This window comes from Podarcis raffonei, chromosome 8 (genome assembly GCF_027172205.1).
Source record: "Podarcis raffonei isolate rPodRaf1 chromosome 8, rPodRaf1.pri, whole genome shotgun sequence".
NCBI classification, from domain to species: domain Eukaryota; kingdom Metazoa; phylum Chordata; class Lepidosauria; order Squamata; family Lacertidae; genus Podarcis; species Podarcis raffonei.
In genome coordinates this window covers 60,776,793-60,804,366 of record NC_070609.1, presented here as the reverse complement: position 1 = coordinate 60,804,366, position 27,574 = coordinate 60,776,793, and the positions used below count along the sequence as shown (strand labels likewise).

At 39.2% G+C, this 27,574-nt stretch overlaps 1 protein-coding gene across 5 annotated transcripts in view; it reads right to left on the bottom strand.

Moving 5' to 3' along the window:
- The window catches only part of ZNF536 (zinc finger protein 536), a 443,894-nt gene that overhangs the window by 145,332 nt on the left and 270,988 nt on the right, over positions 1 to 27,574 (bottom strand). For all 5 annotated transcript variants that reach the window (XM_053400278.1, XM_053400281.1, XM_053400282.1 and 2 more), the window contains 2 exons: positions 27,357 to 27,509; positions 14,980 to 16,542 (listed from right to left, as the gene is read on the bottom strand). In XM_053400278.1, coding sequence (XP_053256253.1) covers positions 14,980 to 16,542; positions 27,357 to 27,509 — 1,716 coding nt within the window. The remainder of the gene's footprint in view (positions 1 to 14,979; positions 16,543 to 27,356; positions 27,510 to 27,574) is intronic.

Here is a 27,574-nt window from a genome sequence, read left to right as displayed (position 1 = left end):
CCTAGATGTTGTCATCATTTAGGAGTCATAAAGCCTTCCTGCCTCCTATCTTACTATGTTTGGGTCAGGATAGTTTCAAGTCTCCTCTCTCTGTGTTGTGATTGTCTGCCACCCACAGAGGTTATCTGAAGACTACTACAAGAGAGTAAGCTTGTTGTAATTTGAGCTGGCCTATCACCTGCTGCTTAGGTTCATCCGATCTCTCATTGAAAACCATTGACTTTCAAGAAAATCACAGTGTCTCCATCCTTTCCAGTGGTGGCTGGTGTCCACTGAGATTGATAAAGTGTGAAACAGGAGGTCAACTGTAGGGGGCACCAGACCATTGATGGGCAGAGTCAACTAATTCTAGTTTTGTCTACATTCTCCTCTTTGATGAGTTCCACACGGGCAACACTGAGACTGAGGAGAAGTCTAATAGGCCATGCCACCCCTTGAATTGGTTACAATAAGGATCTTGAGTCGGGGCTAGTTTTGGTGAGATTGAGGTTGGTGGGGCAGTGTCCCATTCAATATAATGGACCGGTTGATGCTCCTGTCTTGAGTTGTTTCCAAGTACACCTGTGTGATGCCTTCTCTCTTTCAAACCTGTCCTTAAAGTCTTTGCACAACCCCTTTGTTCCCATGGCTATTTGTTCTTCCAAACTTTTGCAGGAATCATTTATGTTGTTCTGGGGTTTAAGAATGTTTGTACTGTAAAGCTACTTGTTCAGTGTATCCAGTGAAACTTTCTTGTATTTTAACTGGTTTTTGAAAATTAATTTTAAGTGATATGTTATCTGCATGCTGCAAACCACTTTGAGGTCACAGTGTAACAAAAATAGTCGATCAACACTAGGTACACCAAACCTAGGTAGGTGTAATAGAAATGAAGCACATTCTTCTGTTTAGCCCTGCCTCCTCTTCATCTGTGCTGAATTCTTATACTGTAATTTACTTAGCAAAGCGACTATCTTCTTTTAAAGCTATGCACATGGATAGCAATATATGGAGGATATATATTAGCAGATCAATAAGTAAAAATCTTAGTGTGCTGTTGTTGCAATAAACAGCTATGACTCCATCTCCAGGCCACTATAAGGAAGCTAATGCTATATCCTAAAATGAACCCATCGCTCCCATTGACATCACTCAAAACTTGCACTGCAGCCAGACCATCCTGCTTAAGATTAACTGAAATGAATGGGGTCCCAACATCAAGTAAACCAGTTATGAATGGGTGGTGTGTTCATTGACAATGGATCGCAGTAGGCCTACCCACAGAGAACGTGCCTGGCCCAGAAAAAAAGGGGTTGTAGTTTCAAATACTGTATTGGATCTCATGTGTGGCTTATATAATAGAAGTCAGTGGTATCATGGGAAAATCACATGCCTATAATTTGCTAAAGTGCCAAAGGTCACAAGGGGAAAGGATGCAATCTGTCCATTTCTAGGGGGGGGGGTTCCTAAGAGCTTAAAACTGACAGCAAGTTATATTCCTAATTCAGTGCATAGATAAGAAAGTAGATGTGTCACAAGGTAGTCTTTAGGATGGCAAGTCATCTCACATGGGGAAAAATGATCATGAGGATGAACAGTTTGCATTGTAGCCAACTAAGTTCTACTGAGATTAGACCCACTGAGGATATTTTTTCTTAGCCATGCCCATTATTTTCAATGGGTCTACTCTGAGTACAACTAGCATCAGATACCACCTTTCATCAGGAGTGATTCAACATTTTCCCCAGTACAATCCCTCCCTACTTCCCTGATCTTTCAACTTTTACAAGACATAGCCGAGATTTAAAGTTCACAACTCTGCTGAATCCAAAGGTCAGCAGTTGTAACAGAAACCTTGTGTTCACGGGTTGTTAAAGTGTTTGTAATTCCCTCCTGGTCAATGTATCATGTATGTCTGAAGTTCCAAAAATATTCCAATTAGGTTGCTGTTTCTTCTGAAGTGCCTTAAATATTAGAATTTGTAACCAAATTTGGTTGTTGTTTTTTTGTAATGCTCAGAACATGCTGTTATGTTGTCCTGGCTAATGCAGAATTTTATTTAATTGCAAAGCTTGTGGAAATCTGAGCCAATGAACCACATTGTTTTAGGAAGCAGGAATAATCAATATATATAAATGGAAGTATTGAATAGAGCAAAAACCTTCATGGAAAGGGAAGTCCATGGAGACCATGGAAATAAACCAAGATTTCTATTGTGGGCACATTAAGTTGGGAGTCAATCTTATTGAACTTAGTGGGATTTGCTTCTGAATCCATAGGCCTGGGCTCAACATCTTGGAGACCTGACAGGACTGAACTCATGAAGCACTCCATGATGGTGAGAGAGTTGGTAAACAGGAAGTGTGTTTAATTCCAAACTGTATGAACTCCAGATATAACCGAGTTGGGTTAGTGTGTTCCATCAAGATTCTGGATCACACATTAGAGCTTATGCTACATCAAAGTTGCTAGATTCTCTGTATTTATTATTATGCATTTTCCCAGAACTCCAAAGATCCATAAGATCAAAAGTGTTTATTTCTGAACAATACTACCCAATAAAAATAAGACACTTATTCTATTGTGGACTTTGAAATCATGATGGAATGCCTTGTGGAAGCCTCTAATGTAAGAAAGCTGTGGTACACAAGTCACATCCTCTGAACTGAACTGATGGACTCCAATATGCAACTAGGCTGTGGTTCCTTGAGATGTGCCAAAGGGTTTGTGTGTGCAAAGGGGGATTTACATTTGTTTATATGCCTTGAACAGCAGGTACTCTCATAACACCACATCACAAACTGTTCTGGAATCTCCAGTCTCCAATTCCAAAAGCAATTTTTGCCTTGTAGTAAGGGGTCTGCATGACAAGCAATCTACGCTCAAGGCATCCTTGGGTTTACAGACCTAATTGTGTTGTCCTACTGCAAGCATTTTAAGCAACCTAGTTTAGGATGTTCATTGCCAACTCATATTGTGAGTTCCAGTGACACAGCGGCAGTGTCGGGTGAACACAATCAATGTCTATGTTTGCTAGGGATAGGTGAATCTGTGAGTTTCAAGTTATCTCGGGTTCTAATTTTTTAATTATTAAGTTCAGTTTTCCACATTTCCATATGAGGATGCAAAATAATTTTTTTAATGCCCATGAAAATTTAGCAGCAAATTTACCCTAATATACACATTTTTGCATGCAATTTTGCCTAATGTGTGAATTTTTGCAACATAATTTTCCTAATGCATTTTTGCATGTGATTTTTGCATGTGATATGTGCATTTTATACACATTTTGCTCCAGTATATGCATTTCTGTACAATTTAATGGGCTGAAGTAATGTATCGCAAAATTTGGAGAAGTGAAAATGTTGAAGGGTGGAGGTGTCTGCCACCTGAGAAGCACTCTTGTTCTGCAAGTTGTTCACTTTGTGTGTGTTTTTAAACAAGTCTGCATTAAACAGCCATTCACTAAAACCAATGGCCCTGCCTCTAGCCACAAAGCATTTATACCTTAAGAAGGATGGAACAATAACTGCAGTGTCTGTTACATATTGCAAAACAAGGTCCTTATACAATGGTGGCATAGCCTTCAACACTAGTGATGTGGCTTCAGCTGTAGCATTACAGAGTCAGATGTGATAGTGGAGACCTTAAATTATGCTGCTCACACAAATGTCCTTTTGTCCTGTTGGGAGATCATCTCACCACTGTTATTCCCATGGGATACAGAGAGTGTTCTCCTATCTGAGTGCAAAAAAGTATACATATGAGGCTATAATTCTTCCAGCGTGGATAACTATTTACAGTTGTAACTTTCTTCTGACTTTGAAAATGTCTGTTAGGTTGTGTGTGTGTGTGTTTTAAAGAGTTCCTAGTGAGGGGAAGTGCTGTCAGAGAGAGAGAGAAACAAAGAGAGAGAACAATCTCACAGTGAGTCTGGATAAATGTTACAGTTATCTCACAAATGCTGTATTATTTCCAAGCATTCCAAAATAATATAATTGTTCTACTGGTGAACTACAGATTTTTCTCAGTATGACACAGAACACTCAAATGTCAGGTCCTGACTCATGGTGTTTGGAAGGCATAAACAAAAACTACCAATATGTTATTCAAAAGTGACAACATTAAATTATATATTAGTGAGAGAGACTGGATGGAGGGATGATCTGTTTGGTATACAAGCAATTGAGAAAAAGTCTCCAGTTGGGATCAGGCCTAGGAAAGACTCTTTCTGGATAGCCACTGTCTGTCAGTACAGGTCAGCCTTCCTCAATCTGGTGTGCTAGATGCTGTCGAACTCACGTCTTTCATCATCCCTGGTTGCTGGCTAAGGCTGGAGCTGATGGAGGCTGTAGTCTCTTGAAGGGCACTAGGTTAGAGAAGCCCAGTATAGGCAGTATTGGTCTAGATGAGCAATTGGTCTGGCTCACATAAGGCAGCTCTATTAGGTCCTTCTAGAGCTGCCAGGTAGCAACCTAGAGATTCATAGGATGCCCTTAAAATAGCCTGTGGAGAATGAAATGAGGAATATGTAGTTCATCTTGCCTTTGAACTTCTTCCTCTTCACCAGCAGCTGTAGCAAATAAGGCTTCACATGTGCCCCACAGAAGGAAGGGCAATGGGGTGAACCTGGAGATGAACAGGTGTAAGAAGCCAATGCTCAAGCAACTCCCACTTCATCTGGCATAAGGTGGGTTTTTGGTGTATGGCATGGGAACCCTAAATCCAGCTGTGTTATCTTTGATTTACATCAGTGAAAAAAAGATGAACATCTCTATGATACACTTCAATATGTTCCTTGTTATATTGTAGATGAACAAAAGATGCACTGGTGGCTTTTCACTTGAACAAATTCATCTTTTCATTCAAGGAATTAAAAAAGAAAGAAGAAATGAAATCCCAACCAGTTGCACTACCCAGTTTCCCTGTAAAACACCTCAAGATGGATCCTTCCCCTCCAGCTGACAGAGCAGCTTCCTGGCAGTTCTGTTGTTGAGTGAATTAACAAAATGACTCCAAACTATACTAATGGTTAACAGCTTTTTAATTTTATTAGCAACACCAAGATAAGTTATTGAAGCATTGTTTTTAGTATTGTTTTACATTCCATTCAGAAATGACCTAACTTGGAACTCCATATACATTTAAAGATAAAGTGTGACACTTATTCAGAAAGCAACAATTATTAAAACTTACATGCCTTCATTACCAGGAAACCTTAATATATTTTCTAATTACTTCCAACAATACTCTATTTCAAAGCACATGATAACCCAGCAGAAGTTTACACATTTCACTTCAATCACAGGTTTTTTAAAACTGTGGCTGTCAAGAGTGTTGTTCATTGAATTTCACTGTCATTTCTTGGTTAATATTGAAGAAGAGGAAAACTGGTACAACATATTAAACTGGAAGCATTTCTCAAAAGAATATGAAAAAAGATAACTACAGTAATTCTTCCCCTCCTAAAGTATTACAAAATTTGAAACTATTTAAAACTCAAGTAGAAATGACAATTAAGTAATCTTTTTAAAAGGAAGTTTCCACTTCGAAGGCAGTCCATTCTCTAGACTCATATGCCTACATAACAAAACATATTACAAAGCCTTTGATTTTTGTATTGCTGCGATAAACAGATTATAGTGAACACACATATCGATTCCTACACTTTGACAAATATATAGAAATTCCTCTTTGCTTTAAAGAGTTAACAGAGCAACAGGTAATTACATTTACCCCCAGTGATATAATTATCTAGGAACATGAGCAGAAAAGCAGCAGATTCAGAAATTCAACAAGATTACACTTTTTTTTTTTACAATAATAAAAGAATATCCAAAATACTGATATGTGAAAGACAAAAATTGTTCTTATTTGTGTATATCTTTCTTTTTTAAGGTGCAAAATTATGACTAAAAACAACAGCACAGGACTGGTTCATGGCTGCAGTTCTACACTCTCTTATGTGCAAGTCCTACTGATGTCAATGGGAATTCTACACAAGTAACTGTGCCAGATTACAGTCTACCCATTTATGCTATGGTAGTTTTGTACGCTAAGTGAGACTGAAACCGTGGTTTGAGTACATGGCAAATACTTGTAGGTATATTGGAGGACAGCAGAACAGACCAAAGTCCAGGCTGTAGGTTTCTGAATTTTAAATACACTTGAATTATAATTGACAGATGTCCTTCATTTTGAAGACACTTGAAGATAGAACGTGGAACGTATTAAGAAAGCAACAAGGAACACGCCAGCCATGTCACATTCCAAAACCATAAAAATAAGAAAAGTGTCAGGGTGCACCTTGCACCTATCTTGCCTGATTTAACTTTCTCTTTCCTGCCTATCTTTAAATATAATAAACATCATGGTATTTATTTAAATTACACCCAGTCACTATGGTTCATTTTCTTAATTTGCTGAATATGTTGGACACAATGCAACACAGCCAGATACAATTCAGCCCAGTGAAATCTAAGTCAGTGTTGGACAGAGGCCCCAGAGGCGAGTAGTATCAGAAGGATTTCTAAAACTGGCAGAACCAGCAGGTGCCAGGGATGAAAGAGCCAGAATTACTTCTCTGTGATCTATGGCCTAACGGAAGAGCTCCATCACTTGCACACAAGTTTATGCCTCCTGCTTAATTAATCTGGAATAATTATTATCCATGTTTGTGTACTTATAATCACTAAAACGAAAAGGCAAGAGTAAGCTCACCATGGAAAGTGTGATGAGAATCAGCTTTTCGTTGCTCTTCAGCACCCTGATTCTAAATGGCAAGAGGGTGGTGAAAGTTCAAGGGAGCCTAATCTGCATTAAGTGATTCAGAATATGCATCCTTAGAATCCGCAATACAACGGCTTGCTTTTCCAGTCACCCTTCCACAGCTTTAGTTCAGAGTTGGAAAAAACCAAAACAGAACTAGAAATAACAAACAATGTATATATATTGTCTTGGTCTCTGTTTTTCTACAAATTTGGAGACTAATTTTATTGTAATTCTAGATAGCCAAATGACATATTGAGCATAAGTTCCCCAAGTCAAAGCCTCCACACTTAATAATGCAAGTGGTCCCAGGGGTGAGGCTTAGAAGAGGCTGGGCCCTTAGCTTCTGCTTAGGAAGTCACTGTTGATTCCGACAGTAGCTTTTTGAGCCAAAAATGTGCAGCAAAAGGAAAGTAACATAAACAAGGCTAAATGTCAACAGTGTTTGCAGACTTACTGACACCATCCATTTGTTTGTACTGAAATGACTAGCGAACCATTTGGCAAATACAATGCTAGGCACAGACCAGCCCTTTTATCCAGGAGTGCAAACTTCATTGGGCTGCTGGCATTCGACTTAATTAAAAAAGGAAGAAAGCCATATGAGTTTGGTTGGATATTGCCACGCAAATAGCAATGCATTATCCACAACAGCAGCTGAAGCCCAAAGACTCAGGGCCAGGTTCTGATCCCAGTTAACACAGACAAACACGAGGAGTAACTTCATTAGGGACAAAAGAACTTCTACCACAATAATGGCAGAAAAGAAAATGGCATGATCTGAATGTCTCCTCAGATCCCAGAGAGTTCTGCAAATGAAAGGGTGCTATTTAGGAAAGGTGGAGAAGGGTGTGAGAGAGAGGTTTCAGAGCATGCTTATTTGTTACTCGGGGGGGATCTTTCATCTAGGCAGTGTACTTAATACTGCATACCAAGATTGACTATTCTATGATACAATTAAATATTCCTGCATGGTAGGTATGCACGCAGAAGGCAGAGATTCTTTTGCTGGAAAAAAGTGGGGGAGTGGGGCATGTGCTGCATTGATAATGCTACAGCTGTTGCAGTTTCAAGAAAGAAAGAAAGAAGGAAAGAAAGAAAGAAAGAAAGAAAGAAAGAAAGAAAGAATCATGAAAATGATTCTATAATACACAGACTTTTTACAATTTAACCCTGATCCCTGAATTTATCCATAAGAGAGACTTCTGGGGTTTTGCTAAATTTTGCCCTCTCCCAACTGAAACATACACAAACACTGAAATGTAAATGACGCTCCTGCTGAAGAATCCTTTGCTAATTCCTGTGGTGGTTTACATTTAAAGTGGAAAATACACCTTTCATGCCTTTGCACAAGAGGTCAAATTTTTGGAACCTTGGGATTCAGTGAAATGACATTTAATAGAAATTTAGCAATATGAAGAAGCGATGCAAATAGACAAATCAACCAAACATATTGCTTCAGCTAGACTTTGACCGAATGCAAAAGATGGATGAGATTTTGGAAAGATGAGTGAAAGAGAATTGAGTGATATAGGTAGACCATGATACTACTTAATTACCTTGTTTGTGCAGAATAGTCTCAGGAAGAACCACAATGGCTCTCAAATGGTTCAACCCATGATGAGCCAGTCATGTGCATCTGTTGCATAATATTCCACTTTTCGTGCACTGCTGAATACCCCACAATTTGATTGTAAGTAACATGCCAAAAGCAAATCCTTCATATGATGCAGGATTCACATGGAGTCAACACAGGGGAGGGTTTGTGTGTATGAGAGAGATACACAGACAGACAGAGTGACTATTGAAGACCATGCCCAGAAGATCATGAGATTAGGCCCATAAAAAGAGTATTTAGACTGAAGCATGTCCTCAATTCTACTGAAACTATCATAGTTCTGCATGCAAAGTCATACCCTTAATTGAAGTGGTAGCAGTTAAGTGATTATTGCTTGATAATGCTTCCTTTCAGTTAAATGCACTTTGTTCATGTGATAAAGAAGTCCTGTCCAGGAGAGTTGAGCTGTGATATCCGTCCAAACAAGCAAGCTGTCATAATCACTGCTGTTATCACAAGATAAGCATAGCCTTGTGAATTTGCCCTGAGATTTGAACGCACTACCATAAAACAGACTATTATACAATCTGTTAGTGGTGGAAGATGTGTTCACAAAGACACCTCATTCCATTCAACATGGTACCAAGTTGTTTCTAAGAGCCAAAATATGGTTTCAAAAACAGAAGAAACTCTACATGGAACAAAGTAGATCAGAGCTTTTAGCAAAAGCAAAAAAGCAGCAAATTCTGAATATTATAATTCATAGATCTAATTCATACCTTTCTCATGGGGCAGCTCAACAAGTACAGACCCTGGGGTTGCTCTAATATGATCCATGTTATTACAATGATGTGCATATTCAGCAGCAACACAACAGTCCCCTATTTAAAATAACATATTAAAGTGCAATCCTATACAGGCCTACTCAGAAGTAAGTACCACAGGTAAATGCGTATATGATTGCAGCCAGGTATGTTAGAGAAGGTCAAAGACTTTCAGAGATAATAGTGAGAGGGACTGTTTTTATATCCTCATTTTATTTCTAACAGCGGTTAAAGGGAGATTAAATATAACTGCCAACCACAAAGAAGGCTTCTGGTAAAGATATAATGCTGGACACGAAGCAACATTCCATATTTGTGTAGCCCTCATTTCTTCGGGACCTTTGCAAGGCGCTTTATAAGCATTTGTTAATTTAGCTGCATAACATCTAATTAAGGCTGGTTGATATCAACATACTGGTATGGGCAAGAAAGATCAAAACCTGATATTAAAGTAGCATACCACAACTATGACAGGATCACCAAGAAAAAATGACTAAATATGGACCAAGTTGTGAGTGAGTGGAAGTTAAGATCAAGTCACATGACAAAAAGGAAACAGTACGAAACTTATCCAATAGAAAATGTTATGGGTATCATGTGGATGAGCCACCTCCCACCTAATTTCACATTACATTCATGTGGACTGTGTTGAGAAGGATGTTCTAAGCAGCAGGATGGTGTTTCATTATATCACATTCATACACTTATATTAATGGGAAGCATCTCAGTGGTCCTCACCATAAATGTTGTCTTGAGTGGAGAGGAAAAAGCAATGAACAAGGTTTCAGTATTAAACTGATTAGGAGTGAAATCCCATGTTTACAAGGGAGTAAGAACCACTAAATTCAATGGGACTTACTTCTGAGTAAACAGAAGGTAGTGGGGTAGTGGTATGAAGAACTAATTCTTAAAAAGCAGGAGACATTCCTTCCCTAAAGCTACAGGGTATATGTATATTTCAGTATTATACCTTGATGTTTCTCTCTCTGTCTCTCCACACACACACACACACACACACACACACACACACACACACACCTTTTAAAAAGGACTAAATTGTCCACTGGTTAGCTGATCAAAGGTCCCTTAAACTCAGTTTTGCAACAATGAAAAACAGTAGGGGACAAGATGGTCATCATGGTGGCTGACAGAGTGATCTAACCCTCAGCTCACCATAAAGTTTCAATTTTGCCCTATATTGCTCTTACATAAAGGCTCTAGAGATATAAAACTGGATTGCTTCAGTGATTTAACAGTTATATATATCTAAGTGAAAATCTGGTCCATATTGCTAGGTTAAGCAAATCAAACATGTTTGTTTGTTTGTTTGTTTTGTGTGTGTGTAGCCAATTCTGGATCAATTACTTATTTACAAAGTAACATATTACTTTGTAATAGCCAGTTTGCTGAAACACACAAGAAAAATATGCCGCCATTCATGATCTTTATCCTAGAACATTGCTCATGTCTGTTATGCAAGTGAATGCATGGGAATATTTTGGTCTCCAGATGCATACCCATTAAACATGGACACCAAAGCAGCAGAGTGAATGATTGTCTTGGTCTACAAACTACAGTTTTCTGAGCTAGGATTGGGGAAGGTTTGACTGGGATGACAGAGCCTATTTCAAGTGGGGAGAGCAGATATTGAGATCAATATGGGTAGAACATTCCTGCTGACTGTCTCACTATCAGAGCAAGTGAATCAGTCACATTTTAAAACTCATAATGGCAATGGGATAATGCAAAACGTCAGGAGGTATTATTTTTTAAAAACCTATAAATGACAAATGTCTCCAGTTAGTTGTTATCTAAACTAAACTAAAGAATGACCATCATTAGGTGCACAGACTGTATCCATCTATTTGTGCAATGTCAGGCACACTCATACATTTAAGCAGAAGCAAAACTAATCTGGGTTACTTAATCATTACACAATGAAAAGAAGCACTATGCATACCCACCATGTACTCCATAATATGCAATAGAAACTCACATTCTTTTCACCGTATGTACTTTTCCAATGTGTGTGGCAGAGAGACTGGACCCATTCAACTTCTTGCAGCATATAGATAGAGGGGCGAAATAAATATGTACCCCTCCCATGTATTACAGGAACATGATGGGTACACATAGTATATTTTCTAAACTATAACACATAAGAGGTCCCAAGTGCTCCATTGTGACGATAGGTGGACCTGGGTTAGCCAAAAGACAACACAGTTGGGACTGAAGTGCTATTTCACTAGCTCAAAGCAGCCAAGAACCTGCTTGAATTGGGCTGAAAAAGAAGGGGACAGTAACACTGTTTGGGTTGAGAGATGTTAGCATATTTCCATTAAAACGCCATTCAGCAAGTAGCTTTCAAGCAAAGCTAGTCTAAAGCTCTCTAAGTTCAACCCTCCAAGTGAAGCAACAACAATCATTCAACTAAGTTCAGCCTTACACCCAACCCATCTCCCAGGATGCCTACATTATGCATGATAACTCAAGTGGTCAACTGGGTAACATGATTTGTTACTACTAGTTGAACAGTCATCCATTATGACTGCTCTCTACAGCCATTCACTGAGGAAACATGACTTACGAGCAACAAATGCAACCAAGCACAAGGGATGCGTCTTGGAATGCATTGACTATGCCACCAATTCACTTCTTTCAGAGCAGGCCAACGGGCTCACATTTGCTCTGATAACAGCTCACAAAAATTCCTTAGTCTGAGGAACAGCAGAAAACTCAGTAGCAATGATCTGTGTTTCATATTCATTAATTTATTTTCAGTCTCTGGGATCACAAACTGGCAGAACTCTTAAGAATACTGAAGAATACTCCTGCAAGGCTACTACAACTTCATAGTCTGCAACTACGAAGACTTCTGTGGAAATGGCTAGTAAAGATATCAGCCCAAACTTAAAATAAAATAAAATCTGGAGGTGTGGGAAAGAGGATTTGAACTGCAATTCCACATATAAAAATAATCAAACTTATTGCAGGTCAACCTCGTAGCTCTGATGCTCTATCTCAGTTAAAAGGCACAGCTTGTGAAACTTTCGTGTACTCAGCAACTCATGAAATTAATTTTGAATCATTAGAAGGATGGGAAATTAAAAAAATAAAACAGATTTGTTTTCAAAAGTGATGATGATGATGACAATGATAATGTGGTTTATAATAAGTGAATATAACACTTAAATAGAAAGTAAGGTTGTGAAACTTTGATCACAATCTCACACTGGGAAACTTTAAATTTTAGATTTTTTGGACAGCCTCCTTTTCATAATCACGAGGCTGAACAGCTATTAAAAGGAGGGAATGTGGGACTTTCAATTTGCATAACATTAACAGCTGTCAATATTTTTCAAACTGTCAGAAATCCCATAGTTCTTTCTTTTTTTGACAACTTGGAAAACATTCTTTGCACTGCATAGTTATGGGTACTGAGCTCAGAATGGCACACTTCTCCATTCAAAGCCGCCCTGCAGCCATGTCTGCATATTAAAAGTTCAAGGCATGCATGTAACCTTCCTAATGGACTGCAACTCCACTTATTTGAGATCCAGTATCTTGAATTTGCTGGTCAATTTTAAATGTCCAGCAGCCGGACATTTGTTTAGATCCACAACAGTCCTTGTACGTGGATTTGTGAATGCTCTTGAGATGGCAATATGAATGCTGAGGTCTTCTCCATCCCACTCCACTCCAACACCTGGGCTTTAGACCCCACCCCATACCTACACCTAGAGTAGTAGAAAATAAGGTGGAGCCTCTAAATCTATGGTCTCCCAACAACTACTTTAATTCATTGTTTTTTACTTCCGCCCAAGAGACCTCTGTCTTAGTGTAATAAGTTCCAATTTAGTAAATCTGTGATTCCACATTTTAAAAATAAACAGCCCAGCATATTTCTGAGCCAAGCAGCGTGGGTGGCCTTGATTTGCAAAAGGCAAAGTTTAGAGGTATGGCATTGCAACCCACCCCCACCCCCCGCCCAGCTTGCTGGATGCTATTTCTAAACTGCTTACTGTGTATGTTACCTCTCCGGGTTAATAAGCTGAATTTAGGCTGTGTGCTTTTGTGCCTCTGCACTCCACTCTTCCTGAGCACTTTGAACTACAGAATTGTAGAGTTGGATGGGGTCCCTAGAGTCATCTAGTCCAGCCCCCTGCAATGCACTTACATCAGCCTGCAGTAGAGGTGTTCTATCTTGGTTTGTGACAACGTGCCAGACCAGCAATGGTATGCCCCCATTCTGAAAATTTCAAAGCTGGTGCAGAAAGTCCTAGGAACACTCCATGCATTGCAACCTCTTAAGGGCGCGTCCAGAAATGGAAAGTGTGAATATGACAAGCCCATGTTTGCAAATGTGCACATTGTACAGCTGGAATTGTAGGATCAGGGTGCCAGTACCATCTAGTGGGGCAGGATGTGCAGCTAGTTAAGTGAGCTTTTACATTTCATTTCTTTTCTATTTCTTATCACCACTGCAGTATATAAATTTATTTATTTTTAAATGGTCTGCTTGGGATTTTTGTTGCAGCTCTTTCTGTGCTTTAAAACTACAGAGATCATATTAAAAGATGAATTTGTACAGACCCTTTTTGTTCATTAAAGGGTGTTTTTGTTTTGTTTAAATCTATTTGCACCGAAAGCTGCATAAACCTCTGGGTTTTCCTACACACTAGAAGTTTTGGTATTTGAGGCTTGCATGGTTGTGGATCATATAGAAAAGGAAAAGGACCCAGTTTCTCTCTCTCTCCACACATGAAGAATGTTGGTGTCACTATGTGGTGGCAATAATATGACACAGACTTCCTAAGCACCCCACTTTGGACAAGCAATAAAAATAGACTTTGCTGAAACCATCAAGGCAGTAAGCAAGTTCAAACTCTTTACATTCTGGATAACCTAATGATTAGATAAGTTGACCTAGACAATGTAACTAGCCAGTTGGTGACTCCAAAAATAATTGTGCATAGGGATAAAGTGATTATATGCACCTGCTCAAGGACAACAGCATGTTTGTTTGTTTTTCATACATACACAACTGTCTTATTAATTAGGTAATTGATGTTTGTGTTGTTTACCATAAGGAAATTGTGTAAGGGAATTGAAACAGTAAATTGCCTAGCTTTTGAAAATAATAAAATATTAGGATTGAACCCAACTAAGTTCTACAAAGAGTAGATCCACTGAAATTAATGAGCAGGGCTAAAGCAGGTCCACTAATCTCAGCAGGTCAACTCTGAGTTTTACTAACATTGGATATAATCCTCACTGTCTGATTAATAAATTTTGGGATTTCTCTATAAAAATATAACTACGAATTGGAATAACCCACCCAGATTTTTTTTATTTATATTTCATTGAGCATATTCAATATGTCCTTATTCAACATAAGGAAATTTTTTTTTGGAAAGCAAACTAGGCTTAGGCTTGGCAAAGCATTTAGTGTTTTTACTTTTTTTTCTCAGTTCAAATGCTGAAAAGTTGCAAGTTACCACGTCAGTTTAAAAAATAAAATAAAACCAGATTGATCAAAATGAAGCAGCAGATGTTCTGGTCACATATCATAAATACAAATGTCTTATATAACTACTTATCTAATTAAAAACTACACAATGTATTTTTTTTAATGGCCTGGACCACGTATAAAGGCCACGTACTGCTGCATGAAGCACCACTAATTTCAATGGAGGTCCATGCTTTGTAACAAAGTAGAATTTTGTCCCAAGGTTTTAAAACATCATCTTAAAGCCAAATTTACTAACAAGCACAGTTTGACATATTCAGTAATTTTGTGGGTTGTTGTTTTTCTCTGAAATGGTCTGAAATAAGGATTCTAAAACTTACCACACAAGTCAGGTCTCTTGATACATCCACTACTTCCTGTGCTACTTGCAAGTCCATTAAAGGCTGCTAAGCCATCAGAGCTGTAGGCTCTTAGGACCGACAACATGTTGACTTGCTTCTCCAGGACCTGTGGGCTCTGAGCTGGTTCAGGCTTCATGGCACCTGGTGTAGCTTCATGGGAGGCGAGGAGATTCTGACTGTGCCACTGCTTTTCGGAAGGTGGCAATGGCGGCATGAGTCCTTTTGAGGCAACAGAGCCTTGTACGTTGTCCCCTCTATCGGCACCATCTTTGCTCAGATTGGACAATGGTTTGTTCGTAAGATCAGGTTCTGTTTCAATGTCCTCATCATCAATGGTTTCTTCCTTGGAGGACTCCATGTCTTCAGAGGAAGCTATGTCTGACAGGTCGTCAGTAGCACTTTTATTTACAGAGTCAGAAAGCAGCATGTTTGGGTCATCTTCACTTTGTGTTTTTATGTCAGATTCGTTACCGGTGCAAGCATTTTGTGCTCCAACAACTCCAGAATAAACACCAAATTGCTTGTAGAAGTCTGCTGCAAAATTATAGAAAGTGGAATCCATGTGACCAGGCCAAGGGGTGTTCCTCTGTTCTCCTGGAGAGTCCTTGGATCCTTGGTTCATTCTTTCAGAAGCCGGGTCTATCTGGCCAATCAAATTGGAAGTAGCTACATCTTTGTTGGACTGTATGGAAGTCAGCAGCAAGCTAGCTTTATTTGCTGAAGCAATGGCCTCCCTGGGTGGGTCTTTACCATTTCTAGTTGATCCTAAAACACTGTCTTTACGCTTTGCCTTGCCTAAATGATTGGCTTGGAGATGAAGAGCCATTAATTCCATCGATGATGTCGTGAATGAACAAAACAAGCAGCCATGCCAAGCAATATTGTCTTGGACTGTAACGGATGAACCTGGAAGACTGGCTGCATCTGGTCTCACAGAGAGGTCAAGAGGCTCATACTGTGATTTTTCTGTTTTTCTCTGCTTATTAGATGATTTCTCCTCACCACTCTCTAAAGCCAGAGGCTTTGTGGAAATGCAATCAGACAGGACTTTATCCTTCATTTCTTTTTCTTTCTTCAAGGAACTGAGGACAAAGTTGTCCATAAAAGCTTGCAACGACCCTTGGAAGTTCACTCCATTTCCAACCATACTATGGTAAGCTCTGCCCAGTTCAGAAAAGCGTGTCCCTTTGGAAGATATGTCAGACCCCTTGATGCCGTCTGAAGAAACCTCTGAAGACATGCCAGTTGAATGACCTGGATGATCTCCTGAGGAAAGCATTCCTGGTGACCATTGTTGAGATCCCATGCTACTCCGGAAATCTATTCCAGGAAGACCCTTGAAGGCTCCTCTCAGTACTTCAGGTCTAATGAACATTGATCCTTTATTTGATGTCTCTTCCTTATGTTCTTGACTTTGAGACTGTCCAGAAAGTGGTCCTGCGCCATTCTGCCGTTCCCGGTGATGTCGTTCCAAGTGGTATTTGAGTGAAGCAGATTGTGTACCAGCGTAATCACAGTGGGGACACTTGTAAGGTTTCTCACCTGCAATTATCAAAAGACAAATAGGTATATTAGCTGTATTAAAATGAATTATTTGGGAGGGGGTCAACATCTATCCTTCTACAATAATGATGGTTCCAAAAACCCACTAATTATTTTTCTAATTCCAGTTCTTTCCCCTGTAAAATAAAAAAACTTCTTCTTTGAATCACTTTCTATCAACTCAAGACTTACACAGCATAAACACACAAGTTATATTTTCCTTAACTTAATATGCTAAAAGTGCTTCAGAATTAAAAGATATGATTATTAAAACAAAGCAAAACTATTCCACCACAGTGATCATTAAAAGTACAAGCCGGGGGGGGGCGCAAAATATGTAACAAATGGATGACTACAATGTTTTTCTGTAAACAATAGCACTAAAATTTGTTTAAATTATACATATGGAAACAATTTTTAACCCTAAAAATTTTATGGCACTGTTACGCAAGACTGAAATGAATGATTTAAGTCTTGCTCTGCAGTAAATCATGGATATAATTAGCAAATGGCATTCTGCTCAAGTAATTTATCATTATTTGGAGGGCACCATTCCAGAAGGATTCAAAGATCTGCAGACCTGCTGCATTGTTTCCAAATAAAGAACTATAAATACAGTTTCTTCTATAAAATATTAATACCGTTACAGTGCATTACAATCGTATTGAGTAAGAACATATAGTTAAGATAAAAGGTAGTCAATAAAAATTAGAGAGAGAACGGGCAATAAAAAGGTAGAAAATATATTTAGTTTCTATGTTTGAAATTAACATTACTGTGTTTTTTTTGCAGTGCTTTAAATTTGCACTAATGGTACCTCTAATGCTCCAGTAGTAAAATGTGTAATTTACCTCTAATAAGCACTTTTCAACAGAGTAATGATTGGCTTAAACAGTGTTCTAAAACATATAAGATGATCTTCATGAATTAAATATATATATTTCTAATTCAGTGCTATACTTGTACGGCTCTTTCTGATTTAGAAGAACTCTGGGTTGCAAAGCACATATGTGAAATATTTACAGAAATTCACACATATACACCCGGAAGGAAAAATATGTCTAGATAAATGTGAATTTAAATGTATACTAGCACTTGTTAGCAATCAAGGGTTCCCTTGCAGACCTGAATGCTGGAATAGTCATCGAAACAGACAGGAGTCTGACAGTTCTAGAAGCTCCTTTTAATAGCACTCTGTCAATAACAGCAATTATTTCTCTAAGCGACCTCAACAACAAGGAACTATTTTTTTCTCTACTGTTTTCTTTCACTGAAATGATCTAAATGCCAAACCAGCCATCTGTGAACTGTGCCCTGAAAAATGTTGCATTGTTTGTACATCTCTCCTCCTCCCCACCAAAAGACAAACAAATTAGAAATTGCACTTGCATCCTAGTGTTGGTTTTTTTTAAAAAAAGCTATATATTCTAAACTATTTTAAATTTGGTTCAGAAATTTCAGGCTTCAAAGTATTTAGGCCCCATCAGCACCATACATTTTTAAAACAATATCATACCAGTTTAAATAATTATGGCCTCCTTCAGGGAATACTGGGAGCCGTAGTTGGTTAAGGGTGCCAAGAGCTGTCAGAAACCTATGCCTCTTGTGAAGCTACAATTTCCAGTTCCTTGGAAAGAGGCACTGGTTGCTATACGATTCTGATTATCTGTTTCAGGCCCTGCCCTTCTGAGAATTTTTGAAATGATCACCCCAATTTGCCACCCACTAATGGAGGTAATGAACTGGGGCAGCCACTTCATTTCAGCTCAAGTGAGAACACGTGAGAATGAGAGTATATCCTTACTCAGTCTATTAACCGTTGTGGAAGGATGCATTCTTAATTGCTTGCACAGGCCTTGGCAATATAAAAGTTTTCAGCAGGTATTTAAAAGTTGGCCCAGAAAACAGCTGCTGAATCTCTGTGGGTAGAATGTTCCCCAGGACTGGGCCAATGACACTAAAGCAGTGCCATTGCTGCCATCATCCCTAACCATGGGTCCTGCTAGCTAGGGATGATGGGAGTTGTAGTCCAACAACCGCTAGGGATCCAAGTCTGAGAAACACTACACCAGGCATAGGCAAACTCGGCCCTCCAGATGTTTTGGGACTACAACTCCCATCATCTCTAGCTAACAGGTCCAGTGGTCAGGGATGATGGGAATTGTAGTTCAAAACATATGGAGGGCCGAGTTTGTCTATGCCTGCACTACACTAAAGGCTCAGTTTCTTGTGGTTGTTAAACGACAACAAAGACAACACAATGCTCCAGCAGATGATATTGGTGATCAGCCTTGATTGTAAGGGTTAAGGTAGTCCCTGAGGCACCCTGGGTCCAAGATCTTCAGGCCTTTATAGAGTAATACAAACAAAATCCAAAAGTTGGATACAATCCAGTTAAAGCACTACTTCCTGGTCATCATGGCCACCTATGGCTTAGTGTGCTGAGGGAGGCCATGTGAGTGTCACCCTCCCCCTAAGGATCTGACCTGAGGAATCTCCCTGGACCAAGATGCTCTCCACATCTTTACTGCTTTCTCTTCACCCATATTGTTCCTTGCAGCTGTGGACTGATCACATCACCAGGCCTAAGACCACCATTTCCCAGTTGATTGGTCCACATAGGCAGGGTTTAGGAGCCACCTCGTGGAGAGTACAAGCGGTGGATCAACCCCTGATTCGTTCTTAGGCAACTGGTGGTTGCATTGGAATGGAGGGAGGGAGATGGCGGGGAACCAAACTGCTTGCTGGTGTCTTCTGCAGCAGTGGCAGCCATAGGGTGGCACAACTGGTGCACTGGGGGGGGGATGTTGCAGGGGACACCAAAGCAATGCTGTACAATGGAGTGTGAGAGGTGGAGGGCACCCAATTTTAGTGTTGCTCAGGGCGCTGCTGAAATTTAAGAGCCCAAAATCTGCCACTGTCTGCAGGGGCAGGATCTCCAGCTAAGTTGTTGGTTGGGCCTCAGCCTACTGGTTGCCATTCCTTGTGGCCTTGCAGCAGGCTGTTTGGTCTTGTTCCATCTCCCATTGACTGACTGGCTACAGGAAAGCTTTTCCATCTGCCTTGTCCTCACCCCACGGCCTGGGACCTTTATAAGGGGAAGATGCTGCCTAAGTATTCTTATTTTTCTTAACATTCTGGTAGTGAATTTTCTTTGCCTTTGGGGCTGGAATCCAGATGCATTTGGTTTTTAATACAGTTGAAATGTTTTTAATTTGTATCAGTTGTATTGTTAGTATATATCTGTTTATTCTTGTGAGCCGCCTTTTTGGCTGAAAGGCAGCTTATAAAGAAATAGTAACAGAACAGATGTTCATCTCACCCAGCTGCCATTGCAGCAGGTGGGAAATGAATAACTTTCTCCTCAAACAGTTCTCTAGCATTTTTTCCATCTAATTTATATTTAAAAACTAACTGCCACCATAGATAGATATCCCAAATTTTCAGTGGCCAAGCCAGTCCTAAGTAACAACATATACAGACACTATTTTTCTTAGTGGAATGGGTTGTTTAATCAGCCCTCAAGGATTTCTGTATACCATGCTATTGGGAAAGGTATTGAACACGTTACCAATGTATTTCCAGTGACAAATGTGATAGAATCATGTTTAACAGAATCAATAAAGTCTTCAGTAACATACTAGTGTCTTTACAAACTATTTCTAAACATTGCACACTAAAGGATATCCTTGTTAAGAATTATCACACCTGAATGACAGCATAAATAATATTATAAAGCCATTGGGTCCAATCCAGTCAAAGTGAAATGCTTTTAAATTCCATTGTCTCCATTGATTATTATGAATAATGCATACTGCAAAACATAAAGGAGGTGAGATTGCAAGACCAGCCACTTCGCTTTGGGTACTTTTGCATTTGATGAGATCAGCCCAAGTCCAGTGCAGTAGCTCTCTGGACCAGTTTTGTGCAGTATGAAGCTGGTAAAAATGATACTTATACAGAAGATTCAAGGGGCAAATCATAACCTGCTCACTAGTGGAGCCTCATTTTCATATTTATTTGCTGCTTCGACACATCGTGAAACCAGATCCACCATCTGTTTGTCTCCCCAAAATTAATCCAATTGGAGAGCAATTTTCTGGCAGGTTTAAAGTAAGGTTACCAGATTTTTTTCCCAATGAATCTGGGGACACTTGTCAACTTCAATGGATTTTGTATGGGAGCTGATTTGTAAATCTGGGGACTGTCCCCAGGAAACGGGGACGTCTGGTAAGCTTAGTCTAAAGGAGAAGCAGCAGCTCACATTTGAAATATAGGACTGAATCAAGCCTTTGGTCCACCTCCCTGAGTATTGTCTACACTGACTGGCTGGAGCTCTCTAGAGTTTGAAGGCTTGCATCTTTCAAGTGCTACCTGGAGATGCAAGAGATTTAACCTGCAGCCTTCTGCATGCAAAGCATCTAGGAGTGGCATTCAGCAGCAGCAGCAAGAATGGTTGGCTTTTAAATTTTTATGAACATATATTGAAATAAACAGTGAAGAGTCTCTCTGTGAGCATTTTGTAATAAAAATACCAAACCGATTTTTAAATAAATGCAGCGGTTATTGATAACCCATTTTATCAATGGCACAGTGAATATTTTAGAAAAGAGCTGCAGTATGGTTTAATTAGTTCATTATTATGCCTCTTCCTACTCAGTAATTTCTTTTATCATTCTAATCACTCACTTCACACTTTTGAAACCAAATGGAATATCAAAGGTTCTGTGGGATTATTTTTGGATCATGCACATGTTCCCCACATAGTTCATCTGTTTGTCAGAAATACCAGTCGCATTCTGAATCTCTTTACTCCCTTGCTATCGTGACTGGGAAAGATGCAAAGCAAAGACAAAGGAAAGGTATACGATTATTCCATACTCTTGTATTCTGGGTTTTATATTACCTTCTGTTCTATTGCACAACAGACAGAATAATGTTTTAATTTTTGCAAAGCTATATAATTGAATTTAAATCCTAGCTCGGATATTTATTTAGTCTTTCTACAGGTCTTTACATAGTTAATACTGGGAGAAATAAATATGGATGCTCCTTAGCTCTGAAGCTTCAGTACATTAATATAAACTGTACACCAATTCCCCCAAAGCATATATATGTTGCAAACCTGAAGACTTTTTACACAGCTGCTTATTGCTAAACAGTGTCTTGTCCAGAAGGGGACAATCTGTGTCTCTAATTGCTGTCAGTGAAGCTGAGATTCATTATGTGACTTTCCCATTAAAATGTGAGCATTAATTTGTATAATGAAATATCACCCACTGCAGTGTTCATTAGCCATGCCCTACTGTATACGCCACATTGTTAGCTACCTAGAAACTGTAGTTAATTTCACTAATGGATATTTCCCTACTTAGTGTTTGGTAGGAAATTTATACTGTAACATTACCTCTTAAACTTTTAAGGAAATTTAAATTCAATCAATTATTTTCAACAAAAGTTTGGGATGTCATTAAGTCGGGAAAAGGCAAGCGGTACAATGTTAAGGATTGAGTTATCTGGAGAAATATAGAGAAATAAAAGAAAGCCCCTTTTAGCTCAACTTTGAAATGTACGAAGAAAAGATTTTCAATGACAAATTTCTCTCTTCTTTTGGAGCATAATGCTATTTTCCCTCAAATATTCCTGCCTCCACATGCTTTCTGAAAAGGGTAAGTGTAAGTGTGTGTGTGTGAGTATGCAATTTGCATTTATTTAATACAGAAGTGGGTGACTGTTGGGCCCATGGTCTGGGTGGGCCTGAAACTGGCTCTCATCTGGCCCTTCAGATCTCCTGCCATCAGCTGCTCAACAGTGTAAATGGTGTGAGAATGAAACGTCTCCCTCTGCTAAAAGCGGTGGTGCAAGAAGAATACATCTCAGCAGAGAGGGAATTTGGTGGTCATTGCACACATACAAAAAGCCCCCTTTGCATTTTGCAATTACAGAAATGCAGTTTTAGAGGTGCAGTTGCACTGTAAAGCTTGAATAGCTGTAAGGCAGGGCTTGAAGTTCAGTTGTGAATTGATATTATTGGCATTCTTCTGTTGAAGTTCCCAAGTTCCTTTTTGCCTTTTGCAGTCAGGATAGTTCTTTTGGTTTTCGTTAAGGCTTTCTAATACACTTGTAACAAACTTTGTAAAAGACAAAGTCTATGGAGAAAATGCAAGGTGAAATAAAGCAGAGAATTAAATATATCCCTGTTTCCATGCAAAATAGCTTTGTGTCCCCCTCTCTCTATGTGATTGTCTGTGTATATTAAGAGCATGGCTTGTATGTAAGTCTAGTCCTGGCCAGTAGTGGAATACAGCCCCCAGCAGCTTTCTACTAAGTAATGTTGCCCTTGGCCTGAAAAAGGGCACCTGATTTAACATAACTTAATTTATAATGTATCCCATAGTTTCCTTTCAGTTTAATGTTGCATAGCCCATTAACTTCAAAGAAGCAGGGAGGAATTACAGGAAACAGCAGCAATATGGGGGTCAGAGGGATAGCAGGAGAAAAACCCAAAGGGAAAGAGTTGTATCACCAAAGGTCAGCTGGCCAGTACCACATCCGCAGGTGGGAATAGATGAGGGCAGGTGGGTATTATAAGGCTTTCTGAGGCTACCACAGTGGCAGGTGGAAAATAAGACTGCATAGAAATGTCACACAGAGGGAACGCTGTGATGAAAAGAGCTCCTAGCAGGCAAGCATGAAGGGCTCACCCAGTATCACTGCTTAAAAGAACTACTACACTGTTGTTTTGAAGGCACTTTGTCCTCAGCAGAAGAGGGACACCTCTACAGTGGTAAGAGCCATGGATTGCTACTTAAGGCACAAACGAGCAGGCTGAGTTATCTAAATGCAAAAGTTCTTCTATAGGGTTTATGGAGGACCTGGGCTTTCTGCTGCTGACCAGTGTTGGATATTTCAGCCTTACCTATGAATTTGAGAAAAGGATGGAGTCATTCAAGCCATGGGCCTGCAAACACTCAGGTATTCTTGGGAAACTGACTAGTGCCGAATTGCTTTCTAACCATCAGGTGCTGAGAAATCCAAAAATAACAGCTGAGTTAATGCAGTGTCCAAACACAGCAAAATGTTGGTTTTAATCACTCCAGACTTTTAATGAAGCTAAAGCACTGCAAAAAAATTGAGGAATTCTTACCCTGAATAACTAAACTAACCGATATGGCATTTGTTTAAGAATTGGTACCAGTTCTATCAAAGAACATAAGAAGTTGTTTTTAAAAATTCTAATAACCCTTGTAATTGGTGATATTACATTGTTTATCATGGAAATTTATAACATGCAAGACTTGCATTCCATTTCAACATATTCTTGTTATTATTTTATAATACTTTGTTCTTTACTTAATGGAAATTGATCTTTATCTATTTTAATATTGTTGTGCTTTTAAAATACTTTGCAAATGTTGTTTGCATAGACTGTATAATGCCTCTGTGAATTCATTGTCTTATTTTTAATAGCAGGTTTTCTTCCCAGGATAATTTTCTTAGTAAGTTTTAGGGCATTATTTTTATAGATAATAGAACATATTTATTTCCCATAAATTGAAAGGGACAGGTTCTGAAATAACAATCAGTGGTGTGTATTAAACAAAAAAGTGACCACCTAATTGCAATAAGAGTATAGATATATGCAAAGAATAAATAAATGTAGGGTTCCCCCCTCCAACCCACCGCCCCCAGTAACACTTGTTTTAGACCTAAGTATTAAAGTATTATCAAATATTTATATATTGTATTAACTGAGTTTTAAGTGAATCTTTGGATTACTTTTTCAGGTAATTAATTGCTTGATGGATATTCATGATTTTCCATTAGCACAAGTACAGAGAGAACATGGCCCTTCTAAAATTAATTACTCTTAAAAGTTCAATTGATTTTAATTGAAGGGACTTACAGTACAATCCTGTAAGACTTGGGCATAGGCCTTACTGAGTTCAGTAACACTTCCATTGACCTCTTGGTATGCAAATGCAACATGATGTTGTAGCTGACCACAAAACAAAGGCATTCTGAATTTTTAAAGTCTCTAAGAAATCTTGCTCAGATATCACACCAGGTTTATGGCTCTGAAACTTTCACCTTCCATGGATTTCCATACATACACACATCAAAAGCAGGAGTTTCTTTAGGGAGGAATGAGAAAGACAAATATATGTCCATAAAAAAGTTCATAAGATCCCTGCTGGATCAGGCCAAAGGTCCATATCTGGCCAAAGGTCCAACATCCTCTTTCACACATAGCCCAACAAGATAACCCTAGAAGTTTGCAAGCAGGGCACCTAGATGTTCTAGTTAGCTTAAGAGTTAATAGTTCATAGACCAATCCACCATGAATTTGCCTAATCACTGTCAAAGGCTAAATAAGTGGTCATTGCTCCTTTTGTGGAAGTAATTTCCATCCATGAATCTTGGATTAAACATTTATTCTGTCCTTTCTGATTAAGATTTATTGTTTAACAGCTTGCAAGCCTTCAGCATCACTGGCTGCTCTGCATCAACTGCCAATCAATTTCACGTTCTGACCTCAGACATCTATATCACGTCAAATAACTCATACACCTAAACACACGTCTGTCATATATTTCACACATGTATTTTTCAACTATACTAGTGGATCTCCAATAAATGCTTTGGGATTTATTTTGCATTATATGTTTCAGCTCATCGCCATGCTTCCAAAGCCAAGCTGTCTACAAATTTGTTACAGTGTTAGAGAAGCTACAGAGGTGGGCAGTGCTTTGAGTATTTAAATAAATGATTGCTGACTTTCTTGCTATGCAAGCTTTTCCAAACTATCAACATGGAGGCCTTATTTGTTATGATACTCACAGCATGGGAGCTGCTCCAGTCATGGTTTCCTACATGAAAACCCCCATGTGGTTAGCCATGCTTACTTCCTATGCAGACCCCACCACTTTTTGTGCTGATGTGACAGTGCTGTAGGAAGTAACTGTGTCAGTGCAATGAACCACTGGAAAAAAGAAATCCTGTCTCAGTTTCTACCAATAGCTTTTCCTCAGCATCCTGAGACATGAGAAGGAGAGAAAGTTTCCAGGGACAAGTTTTTAGGGATAATTCAAAGTGCTTATTTTGACCTTTAAAACCCTATAATGCTCAGAACTGCAATACCTCAAGGACAGATTTTTGCCCATCTGGACCAGCCTGGACCCTGCAGTCCTCATCAGAGGTACTTCTTCATGTATCCAGATTGAGATGTGGAGGGTGGCTACACATTTTCAATGGTTCCCCCACCATCCAGTCTGTGGAATGGTCTTTCCATGCCTGGCACCATGCTTATAAGTCTTTCAGCACCAAGCTAAGGCTGATTTGCTTAATCAGGTCTTTGGTAATTAAGTTGCCTCCTATGGTTGTGATTGTCTTCTAGTGGAGTGGGTAGGACTTGTCCTTATCAATAGGTTACTAGAGGAGAGTTCTGTGTATTTTTTATGGTTCATTTTGTTACATACTATATATTTTTCTGGTTTTAAATTGCTTTTATTTGTTGCATTGTAACTTAAGAAACAGCTTTGAGAATTTCTCCTTGTATAAAGTCACTGACAAATGTAATAAATAATAATCTTCTTGGCAGTTTGTTAAGTGTTTCCTTGTGTTGGGTGCTTATTAACTAATAACACCAGAGTGCTATGGAACTGGGATATGCTGCTGTAATTCTGACACCCATAAAGTTAGGGCTGAGTCAGCCCTGAAATCATCATATTAAAAGCACTTCTTTTTTACCTAGAAAACAGGTGCCCTAATATGGTTGTGGGCGACTGCACATCATACCCAGACAAGGAACTCTGAAAATTGTGGAAAACATGGCCAAGTGCAGCAGGCTACTTTTCTTTGGGAACAGGCAACCATCAGTTTTGAATGCCTTGGAGCTATTCCTTGGTGATTTTTCTTGCCTTGAGTATTTATGCCTTACGCATTTAATGCCTTGCATGTGTGTGTTCTCAAATGTAAACATTTTTGCTATTATTGCACACTGCTCTGTATATTTTCCAAACAGAAGAGCAGTATAGAAGTTTTATAAATAAAATAAATATGGTTTGTGTGTTTATTAAGAAAGTCCAAACCAGGCACTCTTTTATTCATGGTAAACACTTTGTATAGCATTTCTAGAGCTGAGACAAAACTACCTTTTTGATTTCATTTTTGCTTTCGTTAATGTTGCAGTAATATGTTACAAAAATTTGCCCATTTCCCATCCAAGTCTTTGACACTAGAAGGAAGTGTGTGAAAAGCTGGCTTGGAGTCTCCAGGGAACTGCACAGTCTCTGAGCTAATTCGCTAGGAGCTTCCCTGAGCTGTGCCCTGTGGGATAGCTCGCGGCTACAGAGTTTCCTGGAGCAAAAACTATTTTGTAAAAAACAGCCTTTGGGCACCTTTGCACAAGTCTGTGCTCTGATTAGGGCCCAGGAAATGAACAAAGAAACACATTTGATATTCTTAACTGTTCAACACAAGACTATCCTTTTCTGAGCACGGGAAGCTCAGGGTGAAAATCTAAACTCCTGAAGATTTGGCTCAGCACTCTTTAAGAAATGCAGAGTGCTTCACACCTTTGTATTGACAATCCTAACAATTCAAAGGTAGATCCATACTGTCACTCCCAGAATGCCAGGGGTGTTGGTGACATTCTGGGTTCTTGCTTGTGCTGAATACATGGCAGGTGAGAACTGAACTGGGGATTTCTCGGTTCACAGTTCAGTTTCATAGCAACCACACATCAATACAACACCATATGTGCATTAGTTTCTCCCCTAGAAAACATTCGCTATGCTACAGGGAGATCTCACCTGTATGTATCCTCAAGTGAACTTTTAAGTGGTGCGATGTCCTGAAAGTTTTCCCACAGTAAGGGCAGTCTTTCATAGCAGACCCAAGGCTCCTGTCTCTCAGCAAAGCTGGTTGCTGGACTCCGGCAGATCTCCCAGCTTCGTCGCCGATATCTGAAATATAGAGAGTGTTCTCACATCATTTCAGCACATGTCAAGGAGTTGTTCTCACTCAAACT